This window comes from Pteropus alecto, unplaced genomic scaffold, assembly GCF_000325575.1.
Source record: "Pteropus alecto unplaced genomic scaffold, ASM32557v1 scaffold73, whole genome shotgun sequence".
NCBI classification, from domain to species: Eukaryota; Metazoa; Chordata; class Mammalia; order Chiroptera; family Pteropodidae; genus Pteropus; species Pteropus alecto.
Genome location: NW_006436284.1, coordinates 5,606,808 through 5,619,181, shown reverse-complemented (window position 1 = coordinate 5,619,181; position 12,374 = coordinate 5,606,808). Strand labels below are relative to the sequence as shown.

Below are 12,374 nucleotides of genomic sequence, written 5' to 3'. Positions count from 1 at the left end.
GGAAAGAATTTGTAACATCTGTTTCCAAAGAGAGCAAGAAAAAATATTACATTTTCCCCCAAAATGTATTTTGTTCAAACTGAATTAGACACCAAATAAAGAGCATTCCTTAAGTTTGGAATGAATAGAACTTTCTAAAAACTGCTCAGGTAACACTAAGCAGTAAAGATCCAAAAAAATTTTATTTACTTTTAACCTTAGACTGCTAAAAGGAGAAAATGAAAGGGTTTGTAGAAGAAAATTTCACTAAAGTAACTAGACTTACTTGTTAGACCCAAAAATACATGTAGAAAAACGCACAAACATGGTTAAGTTTACATATGCTAGATTTTTTTTTTTTTTGAAAGGGAGACTTATTTCCTACATATGGGTTTTATCCATTACCTTTTCGGTAAAACATCAGCTCCTAGAAGCAGTTTCTTCACTGTTTATTTTTCTTGTAAGTTTTGCTGAGGTTTTGTATGTCTCTTCCCTAGTTTGCAGCAAAGTGTAGATAGTTACTACGATAGCTCAGTCAGCCCAAGTGCAGTAGATTATGATGTATCGTAGGTCACATATAGCAATTTCACCTTCGCCACCCAACCTCCCTCCCCGCGGTCTAACCAAAAGAAGGAAATCAATTGTTTGTCTGTGTATAGACCAGCTTAGGCTCATAGAATCATGGACTGTAAGGGATCTAAGAAATGATGTCATTCTTCTTTCTCATTTGTAAATAAAGTTAGTGATACCCTGGTGGTTAGACTCCTTTACTAAAAGAGAGGCGGTATGATGTGGTGAAAAAGAAACTTTTTATTAAAATCTTGGCTTCCTGCTTACCAACTGTGTAATACCAGTTATCTGCCCTAGTATACAACCAAGAGCTGTGTAATATTGGGTGAGTTACTTAGTATCTCTGAGTTTTTGATAAAAGTTAGCCCAGATATATAGTTAGTACCCTTTAAAATTTTTAATAATTTGCTGTATTTGCTTGTTTGTTGTTGTTATTTTCTTAAGCCTTTAACTAGACTGATCATTTCATTAACTGGTAAAAACTCATTTGGTTTTGTTGACCTGATTTTTCCTCTTTTCTATTTCATTAATTTATGTTCTATATTCCTTTTACTTTCTTGAGTTTTTAAAATATAGTTATCAAATGTTTCATTAATTTCTAATGTATAAATTTGTGGCTGTACATTTTCATGTGTCTTGTTTAAGCTGTATACTTTGTTTTGCTTTGTATTTTCATTGTTAATTTCAAACTTTTGTATTTACATTTTGACTTTTCTAGAGCAATGACTTAGTGATTTTCAAGTTTTCAAATGTACAGATTTTGGGAGACTTTCTTTCCCCCTTCATAGACTTGTTAGAATTAAAGATACTATATAGGCAAATACCTGGCAAGTAGTAGATATTCAACAAATGCTTTCATTTTTCTTTAAAGAAATGAACCTAGAACAAGAAACCTAAAATTACAATAAGCCTAAGTAATACTAAAAATGACTTTAGTTCCATAATATAACCACATAAGAAGATGAAGTATAGCGAGCAAAGAGAGATGATAGGTAAAGGGTAAATCAGGATGAGGTGAGGAAGGAAGCAGAATTAAGGGAGGATGTAGGAATATCAAGTTGAATTAATTATAGTCTTCTTTGAGGTCATATTCTACTGATCACTTTGGTCTGTGGGCTTTAGGATTTTATTTTTTGTTGTTATATTTCTTATACCTTGGTAATAGAGGTGACCATAAATGACCTTTTCTTTGGGGAGGGGGTACATGTGCATGTTGTGAAACCGTGTGGCAGAAGTTCTTATGTTTTTGAGGAGAGTCTGTAGTTTCATTAGAACCTTAAAGCGGTCCATGAAACCCAAGAAGTTAAGAGCTGCTATTTTAGAGACTTGATGACGTGGAATAACTCGAAAAGCTTTCCAGGAAAGAATTCTGTTTTTTCCTGCTCCAATAAGAGTAATGACTGCTACCCACTTGAGAGAGATTGAGTGTTCCGTATGATTCCTCAGGTTAGAAGCAGATGACCAGGCATTATACTAAGAACAGAATTTAGCTTTTACTAAAGTGAAACATAAAATTACATGGTATTTTACGAGCATAAATATGGTGATACGTGGTATGAATGACAAAATCTTAACTCTTTGATTACGATTATTTTTATACAGCCAAACCAAGTGTTCTTGGCCTCTATTGAGGGTAGGAATAATTCAGGGAGTAAGAGGAAGCAGTTGGTAGCTGCTGTGGAGGTGGGGTACTGTATAAAGGCAAGCTTTGGGCAGCCATAGACAAGAAGGCACTTCTGGGTTAGAGATGAAGAGGCCTACCCCAGGACAGAAGAAGAATAGGAAAGATCTGAGGTCAGTGAGGGAGGTGGGAAGGGATCCCAGACATACTTGACTAGCCCCTCATGTTTCCCCTTATAGGAGACCTAGTTGCCTGGAGAGAGAAACCAGTTCAGATTTTAAAAATTGGGGGGTGCAATAGGAATAGGTTCTTTACAGGAAGCGAGCCAAAAGTATGCGTGTAGAGGAATGTTATTCTGAGCACTGGCTCACAGTGAAACCTATGTTTCCTCAAGTACTTCATAATTATTTCCTCTTTAAGTTTCTGGAATTAAAATTAGTTTTGCTGTATTAAGTGTTAATACAATTTAGAAATTTGATGGCTCTCAACTTGTTAGTTTGTTTTTAACTACCTAAATCTGCACTATGCAGTATGAGAGCCTCTTGCCATATGTAGCTATTTAAGGTGAGATTAATTCAAATTATGTAAAATTTAAAAATCAGTCCTTTATTCTCACTAGACACATATCAAGTGCTCATTAGCTATGCGTGGCTATTGGCTACTGAATTAGATAGCACATCATATTGGACATTCTTGTCATCACAGAAAATTTTGGGATAACACTGCCCTAAATGAAATTATTTTCTTTAATCTCTGCTCCATCAGACTAATGTTGATTTATATTAATATGTAATCAATTTCTGAGATTTTTTTTAAATGAAAAACTTGAAAGACTCACTAGAGTAATATCCTTGTTTGTTACATAATTAAAAAGACAATGCCACTCTTTTAGAATGATCTGCCCGAGTGCCATTATTTTATCAGGATTTTCAAGCAATGGTGACTTAAAATTTAAGTGTATTCATTATAGCTTATATTCAGCTGCCTCTGCTAAACTGATGACCCTCAAGATTATTTTCGCTCTTTATATAATAAGCATGTTCTGGAAGAGCCTGGAACCCTAGAATAATTATTTCACTGTAGGCCTACTTCTCTGAGATCCTATCAGTGAGGTATAAAAGCTAAAGGATAATTTCTGTTGCTCTGTTTTTTGTTTTAAACAGTACAAAAAAATAGGCCTTTTCTTTTGCTTTGGTTTCACACAATCTCTGTACCAAAGGTAGGACTCTTTCATGTAAGTTGCATATATAGCATACTTTCAGGAAACACAACAAAAAAACTTTTTCATTAAGATAAAGCATTTTTTTAAAATTCAAAGCTAATCTTGATTTTTTTATTTTATTATAAAATATTCAAACATGGAAATGTATACAGTAAGAAATGAGTTTTCTACCTGATTTGTATTAATACCATCCCTGGAGATAACTACTTAAAAGTTGGCTGTATATTCTTCTAGGCTTTCCGATGTATATTTAGACATAAACATAAATAATTTATATAAGTGAAATTATACTAAATATGTTTTTACAGATTATTTTACTTAATATATTGAACATATTTCTATGTATGTGTTGATTATTTTCATTCTAATACTATTGATTAGGTTTTTAAAATTTTCCCCAGATTTCATGGTAGGAAATATGAAGTATAAATATGTTTTTATATGAAGATGATATAGTTGAAATGTATGTGCAGCTGCGTCAGTATCATGGTGACCTGTATGAGGTGCTCAATACATGTTAGTTTCCGTTCTTCTTGGACACATAGGAGAAGGGCCATGGAAGAGGAGTAACTTCCTTTTGAGTTGTGAACCTCTGAAGACTCATAAGTAAATGTCCACAAACAACCAGGGTATTAATCTTTCTCTTAAGCATGTTTGTGTTTTGTGATTCAGGTTTATAAATTGCTACACGTCTAGCAGAATTGCTATTTAAGAGTCTTGTAAGCTAGGCTGCCCTGATTATTTTAGGTGCTTTTGGTAAGAGCAAATATTTTTTAATGGTGAATAAGAGACCACATTATGATTTATGTTTTATACTGAGAGTGCGTAGTATAATGTGTGCCATAAAATTGTTCAGTATGTGAGGATGTTGTCCATGGGAGTCTCGGGACAAAGTCCTTTGTTAACTCTGAAGATGTGTGGAATGGATGCTGAGGTTGGAAATTAATACTTCTGTCATGGAGCAAGATGTGTAAATGTGTGCTTTACAATCTAAGATCTTTTTTTAACTAACAAAATTCACGTATTATTTACATTGAAATAAGCTATACAAAATTGATTTTCTTCACGTAAAGGGTCAGCAGTATTTTCTGTATTATTCCTAGATAAACCACAAAACATAATTTTGTAGGTTTTCCAGGTTTTGCTTATAAATCAAAACAAGGCACAATAGATATAGTTATGGAAAAAGGAAGAATAAAACAGACAAATCAATTGTCAGTATTCGTGGTCTCTGATCCTGTCTTGACCATGAAATTGAAGCGTTCAACATATAACTGCTAAAAAGCTTATGAAGATATAGGCTCAACAAAGGAATGCAAATAGCAACAACCAGATGTTAAATAACAATGACAGGTTCTTTCATTCAAATGTTAACTGTAACTCATTCCTTTAAGATCACGGAAAAAAGACAAAATCTACACTGAAATGCTTCTTTGGCAAGCTCACATGTTCCTTTCACTGTCTGGAAATTCCCTTAAGTGTCCATTACAGATTTTTAACAGCATACTTAAAACTCCTGCTATTCAAAGATTAGTTGTGAACTTTATTATAATATTTCATGAAATGAATTCCTTCCTCCCATACTCCTCAAAATGTGTTTCTTCAAAGAACTAATAACTCAATCCCTGACAACTGGATCCACAGTGATGATAAATGTTATATCCAAACTGATTTAACTAAAACAATTCCAAAGTGCCATTAGTAAAGATCTCATAGAAGTGTAACATGACACTTTTCAATACTATCTTCTGGAAGAACTGTTAAGTCTCCAAAGCATGGGAGTTCAAACAGAGGCCATTTAAAAAGACATATTATCAGTGGCTAATGTACTCACTGGGAGGCCTATAGGTCAAGATATTCAGTGGCTAACATAAACCTTATAGCTTTCAGATCTGATTGTTTCTAGTGGTTCTAGAGAAGAATCTAGGAAAAGATGAGTCTGGAGCTGATAATTATTTGTAAATTCCAGTTTTGAAGTATTAGTGCTTTATACTCTTCGCCATCTCCTTTGGAAATCTGGTCTGACTCCTTTCCTGCAGGGAAGTCATGGACCGCTGTTCTGGGTAGATCAGTGAAGAGAATTGAATTGGGTGGGGCTCCAGCTTCTTTTCCCAATTGAGAAAAGAGTGAAGGGTGCTGCTGAGAGAAGTGCTTCCACAGCCATTCTGAAGCTTTGCTGGAGGTAATGCTGGACTGTACAAAAATCGCCTTCAGGATTCCAGGAGTTTGTGAATTATAAATTTGTTTTAGCAGTTAACATGGGTATATCAGTATGTTTATCTTTACTTATTAGCACTTTGTGTTCCCAGTGGAAAACAAGCTTGAGAAATAATTGTTAGGCTATAGAATTAGAAGAGCTTTCCTGGCATGTTCTTGGACTTTTTAGATTGTTAACCAGTTTTTTGTTTTTGTTTTTTCGTCTTTTCTTGATTTGTTTTAACTTGAGTCTTTTGGAGAGAAAAAATACTTAAAACGTTTCACGTATCTAAGTTTATGGTTCTGCAATATTATTTTTGTGCCTCGGAGGCTTTTGCTCACTTGTTTATTCATTTATTCATTCAACAAGTACTTCTTGAAGTGTTTTTATTATAAGCAGGATTGTGGAGGAAATGCTATCAGATAGTAATCTGCTCAGGGTGAAGGAAAATATACCAAAGGCTGAGGATGTGTGTGTGTATTTCAGAGACAGAAACACATCCATATATATACGTATACAGAGATATGGTCCATAGTTATATAGGAATAGTCTAAATTTTTTAGAATCTGTCTCTTCTTCCTATTCCCACTGCTATTTCTTATTTCAGGCCTTCAACATCTATCATATGCACCAGTATTTCCCTCTATTCTAATTTCACACTGCTTTTTCCTTTATATAGCTCTTCTCATACTTTTTTCCCCCAACTAAAGCACAGATTGGATTGTGTGTCTCCTGTTACCCAGAATAAAGTTCAAACTTCTTCATATATGCAGTCATAATATAGATTCTGCAAATAGTCCTTTTAAACTCTCCTGAGTTATCCCTTTTAGTTACTGTCTGTTCCATGCCGAGACACTGATCGGTCTCACCTTCTGCCTCCAGGTTCTGTATAGGTCCTATTTTCTTATGCAGACCTCTCATCGTTATCCACCTGCCCTCAGTGTCAGGAGGCTGACCTTGCCCTTTGGCTTCTAGACGGGTTTGGACGATGGGAAGCACTGGCAGGAGGAGAGTGGGCTTCCTGCGTTTATTCTGCCAATTTCCTCCAGCCAAATCATATCATATTGGCTCTCTCAGAGGTCCAGTCCTATCAGGCGGCTCTCTTTGTACCTTTTAGTCCTAGGGGTGATAGTGGCTTCAGGAGGTTGCAGTATCTCTTGACTCTGTCTGTCCCTTCCATACCTGGTAATAGTCCTTTATTAAGTTCTTCTTAATTACACAGTTTGGCAGTTTCTTGCTGAAATCTTGACTGCTCCATTGTTGATATTCCTTCAGCTTCAATCTTGCTTGTTTATAGTTGTGTTATTTTCCTGTGGCACTTATCTCTCTTTCATTAAAATTTTTTTAGTGAGGTCTTTTTCATTTCTTCCCTCTTTTAGTCTGTTTTCCTTTTTCCTTACCTGGCTGCCACATAATAGGAATTGAAAAATCAGAATGAATAAGGAGTGGAGATTTACAAGAGGAGGGACATTTGAATTTTCCTGTGGTATAGAATAATATTTATTTAGATATCTCAAATGAGAAAATGGGGGAAGGTGGTGGGTACTGAAGTCAGTATAGTCACTTTAGTAATATCTAGATTTGTACTTCTTTCTTTTCAAAAAGTAAACTTAGCACTTGTTTTTCTTTACCTTTGCTGCTACATATTCGAAGTTAACATTGGTTTACTTCAGTTTTTCTCTGTCTTTAAAATGCATTTATATTTATACTATTGAAATTTTTTGTAACAACATGTCTTTGAAGAAGTATGTACTATATATGAAATGGGAGAGATTTTAATTATCACTTAATTGCAGGAGAATATAGGAAACGTGTGTGTGTGTATGTATCTGTAGGTATTCACACTATCTTCCTCAATATATCTTAGAAGGGATGCACTAAGAACAGACATACAGTAGCTAACAAATGTGTTTAGCAAGATTGAACTATAAAAGTGAATTCTCAAAAACAAAAAAGTCAATTCTCTAAAGGAATTTTAATTAAGAGAAAAATATTCTAGAATTATGATTAGAGTCAAAAATAGTTTCCATGTCCTGTATATATTAAGGAAAGCATACAGCTGTCTTATGAAGGGGTTTATTTGGAGAAGGATCTTCCTATAACAGTAATGTCGACACAGAACTCTTCCATTACTACCCTTAAAAATACTGTCGAAAATAATCTCTATAGCAGATGGAGAATATTTTGTTGCTTCTTAGCGTAGAGATATCTGTCTCCCCTAGGGGGATGGATATGCCCCTCTCTCTCTCTCTCTCTCTCTCTCTCTCTCTCTCTCTCTCTCTCTCTCTCTGTCTCTCTCTCTCTGTCTCTCTGTCTCTCTGTCTCTCTGTGTCTTCTTGGGGTGCCATAACAAAATACCATAGACTGGGTGGCTTAAACAACAAATTTATTTTCTCACAGTTCTGGAGCTGGAATTCTGAGATCCAGGTGTCAGTATGGTTGGGTTCTGGTGAGAGCTGTCTTCCTCACTTGGAGACAGCTGCCTTGCTGTGTCCTCACGTGAGTGCGTGCATGTGGAGAGAGAGGTCTTTCTCTCTTCCTCTTCTTATAAGGCTACCAGGCCTGTTGGGTTAGAACACTACTTTCATGACCTCATTTAACCTTAATTACCATCTAAACATCCTATCTTCAAATACAATAAAATTGAGGATTAGAACTCCAACATAAGAATGTGGGGGGACCACAATTCAGTCCGTAGGGTTGTGCATGTGTATATATATAAAACATGAGCAGTAGAGGAAATCTACTAAGTATGAAAGAAATTCATACTTAGACTATGATAACCCAATATTGAAGCTTATTATTGATATTTCTTCATAAAGACATTGTTGTGTCAGTAGAGATGGTATAATATACTCTCTCACAGGTTACTAATTATACCCTTTTCCCTAAGATTTGTAGTCTACTCAGTTTTCACTTTCCTTAATGTCTTAGTATTGGACATCCTACGTTTATCTAGATATAGATTTAATACTCTAAGCTACTTTCATTGGCTGTTGTATCACAACACTCTCCTCTTCCTTCTCTATTGCTTACTCTTTTGTTCAAAGAATGGCCAGGGTGTGCTGCTGAATGAGACACACACAGCCCCTGCCCTCTGGAGCATGTAATCATCCTTTCTTCCTCTTTCTCCTATAATCTCTTTTCGAGATTTCACTATGGAGATTAGTTCTTGGCTGATTGTTCGATCTCTGTTAGTCTTGACTTTAGGCTTTCTCTGAGAACTGTTTCATTCTCTTGGCTTAAGTTACCCATTGCATATATCTCTCTACTTCTGATCTTTATTCTGAATTTTATTCATTTAGCCATTCAGCAAATGGCTAAATTTTATTCAGAGCCAACTGTGTGCCTGGTGCAGAGGATTACAGGAATGATATAGTCTTTACCATCAAGTTGCTGAGAGAATGCAAAAGATAGTTTAAAATATAGTGTGATAGACGTATATACAACATGCCATTGGACAGATAAGTAGGGAGTGCTTGGCTTGAACTTAAAGGGGAAATGAGAGGGCAAGTATCTCCAGTAGAAAGCTGAACATATTTGAAGGCACCTAAGATTTTGAAAACAGTATATTCAGGCAACAACAAATGGTTCCTTGTGTTTGGAGCCTTGGGCTGCATGGGGAAGAGTGAAAAATGAGGCTGAGCATTTAAGAAGGTGCCAGAGCACTCCAAAGGCAATACACTCAGTACTAAACTAATTTTTTCCATATAAACCAGCTCCCCATCCCAACTTCAGATTTCTGTCAATGGGACTATCATTTTCCCTACTTCCAAAACCCTGACGTGTCGTCTCCAGGCCTGTCTCAGCAATTTGATCAGTCATCAAGTTGAGTCATTTCTAGATTCAAAACTCTCTTTCTCACATTCTTTTCTGTTTTCACTATCAACACACCACATAAGTGTTCCCCTTTCTGCTACTTTTTAAAAAAAAATTCTAAAACCCCTTATTTTACCCAAATGCTGGCCCCAAACAAAAGGAGACAGTGATATTTTATTTCCTATAAGCTCTTAGGTCAGTATTTTAAATACATAATTCTTTTTAGTGAACTCAAAATTCCCAAGCCTACTTCCTCCCATTAAAAAAACAAAATTGCAGATTTAAGAGTAATCTGTAGCAAAGATTTTGTTCTATTAACTTTGGGTTTTTATTATGAACATAACATGTGTTTTATACCAAACAAGCTTTTCAAAAGGACAGGCCCCCCTCCCACCCCTGGTGCAATTATATGTTCCTTGTCACATTTCTAACTTGTTAATTTAGCTAGATCGCTTGCCATCATGGAAGGCCCTATATACACTGACTCTAGAAACAGATTACCTGTGTTGGAATCCTGGTTCCACTTACTGGTTTCAGTGAAGTTCTGCAATTCTTAAAGCCTCATAAGTTTATGTGAAAAATGAGAGAAGTGATAGTACCTACTTCACAGAGTTGAGGTAAAGATTGAGTTAATTTCTGTAGCCTGTGCTTGGCATGTGTGAGCATGTAGTACCTGTTGGCTGTAAAGTATTATGTACCCTGAAAACTCCTTGCTCATTCCCTCTGTGATCTTGTTGATGTGCTCTTGCTGACCTTGCATCCATCTACCACTAAATGCTCTCCTTGAACCCTTCCCTATTGCCTATGATTTACCTGCTGTTTCAAGTTCAACTCAGTTGCCTTTGTCTTTTCTGACTACTCTAGTTCAAGTTGACCTCTGAATTCTTTTTATAGGACCTTTTATGCCATTTTAGAAATTAGTCATGTTTTCTGTCTTCTATGATATTTCTTCTAAAATTTACATGTAATAAAATTCACTTTTTTTTGGATGCACAGTTCTGTAAGTTTGGACAAAGGCGTAGAGTTGTGGAATTACTATCACAATCAAGATACAGAAAATTTCATCATCCCTCCCCCAATTCTGTCTTGGTGTTACTTTTTAAACAGTTTCCTGAGTATACATTCTCTTTTTACACGTACAATTTAGGCTCTTGAACCTAGTATCTGTTTTACACTAATTTGTTTCCCTTATAAATGGCCTAGCCTAATATTGAGCATATAGTAAGTAGATGCTTGAACATTTAAATTTTATAGAACAAAGCCTAAAAGCATGGTAAATTTGAACATATTAAGAAGCTACTAATTAAAGTTATTTGGGTAAAAAATTGCGAATGAAATTACTCTGTATAAATTCTTAAAGTGATTTTGGAGTCTTGCCAGGCCTAATAAAAACCATTTTTAATTTGTCTTTGGAATACAAAGGGCTTGTTTCTTTCTATTTTTATTGTCAAATATACTTATGGTTTCTATTGTTTTCTAACCCTATTAATTTAAATTTTAATGTAAAACAAATTTTATATCTTTCTCCTCAACTCTATTTGGCTGTTATGACATGATTATTAAATGTATTTACTGAGTTTTCCCCTTTTTTCTTAAACATATTTAAGATATCTAGCAATTCAATTAAAAATGAATTAGTTACAAAATGTAAAACCTTGCTGTTTTCTCAGATTTATTTTTCTGTGGGCCAATTTTGCTCTCTTCCCTCATGTTTTTTTTTTAACTGATTGTCTCTAAAATCGGAGGTCAACACAAGAGAATTTATACTTGATAGAGGTGAGACTGATATAGACATGCTCATGCTGCATGGTTTCCTCAACCTTCATTCTTGGATATTGTGGAATATTTGTTTTTCAGAAAGGGTACAGTATGTTTTAAGATTTGCACCCCATTCAGTAGACTTTACTTCCTAACGAAGTGAATTGAATTTAACCATGTGTGTCTTTTTTCCCTTCCCCAACAGCTTCCATGCCTATGGCTGTTCTAAATTTGGGCCAAATATATCCATTTCAGAGAGGCTTTTTCTGTACAGACAACAGCATCAAGTATCCGTACCATGACGGTACCGTCTCAAGCTCTGTCCTCAGCACAGTGGGGCTTGGTTTACCCATTTCCTCTGTAAGTAAATTAATAAATAGGTAGCAGTGGGCTTGTTGTGCTGAAGGTTGGATGAAGTGATGGAGTTGGGGCGGGGGTAAATCCAAAGCACTATCCTCACCAGTGTTTATGTGGTGAATGATTGCTTGAGGAATATACCCACTGTTTTAATCTAGGGGCAGCCTCTCCAGTTAAAAGGGGATGCTACCCAAAACAACTTGATGTTATCATGAAGAATTATAGAATGATTATTTTAGAATGGAAGGGTTCATTTAAGTCATTTGGACCAACTCATTTTAGTATACAAGTGAAGAAACTTATGCCCAGACACTTGCTAAAGCCCAGTAAGCTATTCTACGGCAGAGCTAAAATTAAGATTATGTTTGTTTTATCATATTATTAGATAGAAATTGAGGCCATAATAAAGGATAGATTTTTTAAATTAAATTTGAGAAAATAACTCCGTAGAAAGGCTATAAATATATATGCAAAAAAAAAAAAAATCCTCAGAATACGTCAGAATTGTATCATTATTTTTTAAGTTGTATTGACCTTTATATAGTTCATCAGTTTGTAAGATAATATTGGGTTTCATTATTTTAGATAACTGTAAAGTTTCCTTCTAGGTTAAGTTTCACTAACTGGATGAGATTGGCACTTAAGATGTTGTGCTTACTTCCTTTATCCTTGACTCTGATTCCTGAACCTTGCCTTATGTCTCTATGTGACTTGGAAATAGAAGGAGCTGAGTAGAGATTTACCTCCTAGAGTGTCTTAAAAGTCAGCCGGTCATGCCATACTTCTCCTCTGACCACCTATCTCTTATCAGTAGTCTTCTCCAGAGAGTTTACTTAAAAATTTTTGTCTTA

General features: G+C 35.3%; 1 protein-coding gene across 2 annotated transcripts in view; it reads left to right on the top strand.

The window, feature by feature from the left end:
* The window catches only part of PLPP1 (phospholipid phosphatase 1), a 72,986-nt gene that overhangs the window by 18,559 nt on the left and 42,053 nt on the right, over positions 1-12,374 (top strand). Inside the window, exon 2 of one of the 2 annotated variants that reach the window (XM_006912464.3) lies at positions 11,372-11,526. The exons of the other annotated variant lie outside the window; for it this stretch is intronic. Coding sequence (XP_006912526.1) covers positions 11,372-11,526 — 155 coding nt within the window. The remainder of the gene's footprint in view (positions 1-11,371; positions 11,527-12,374) is intronic. 2 annotated transcript variants of the gene reach the window in all.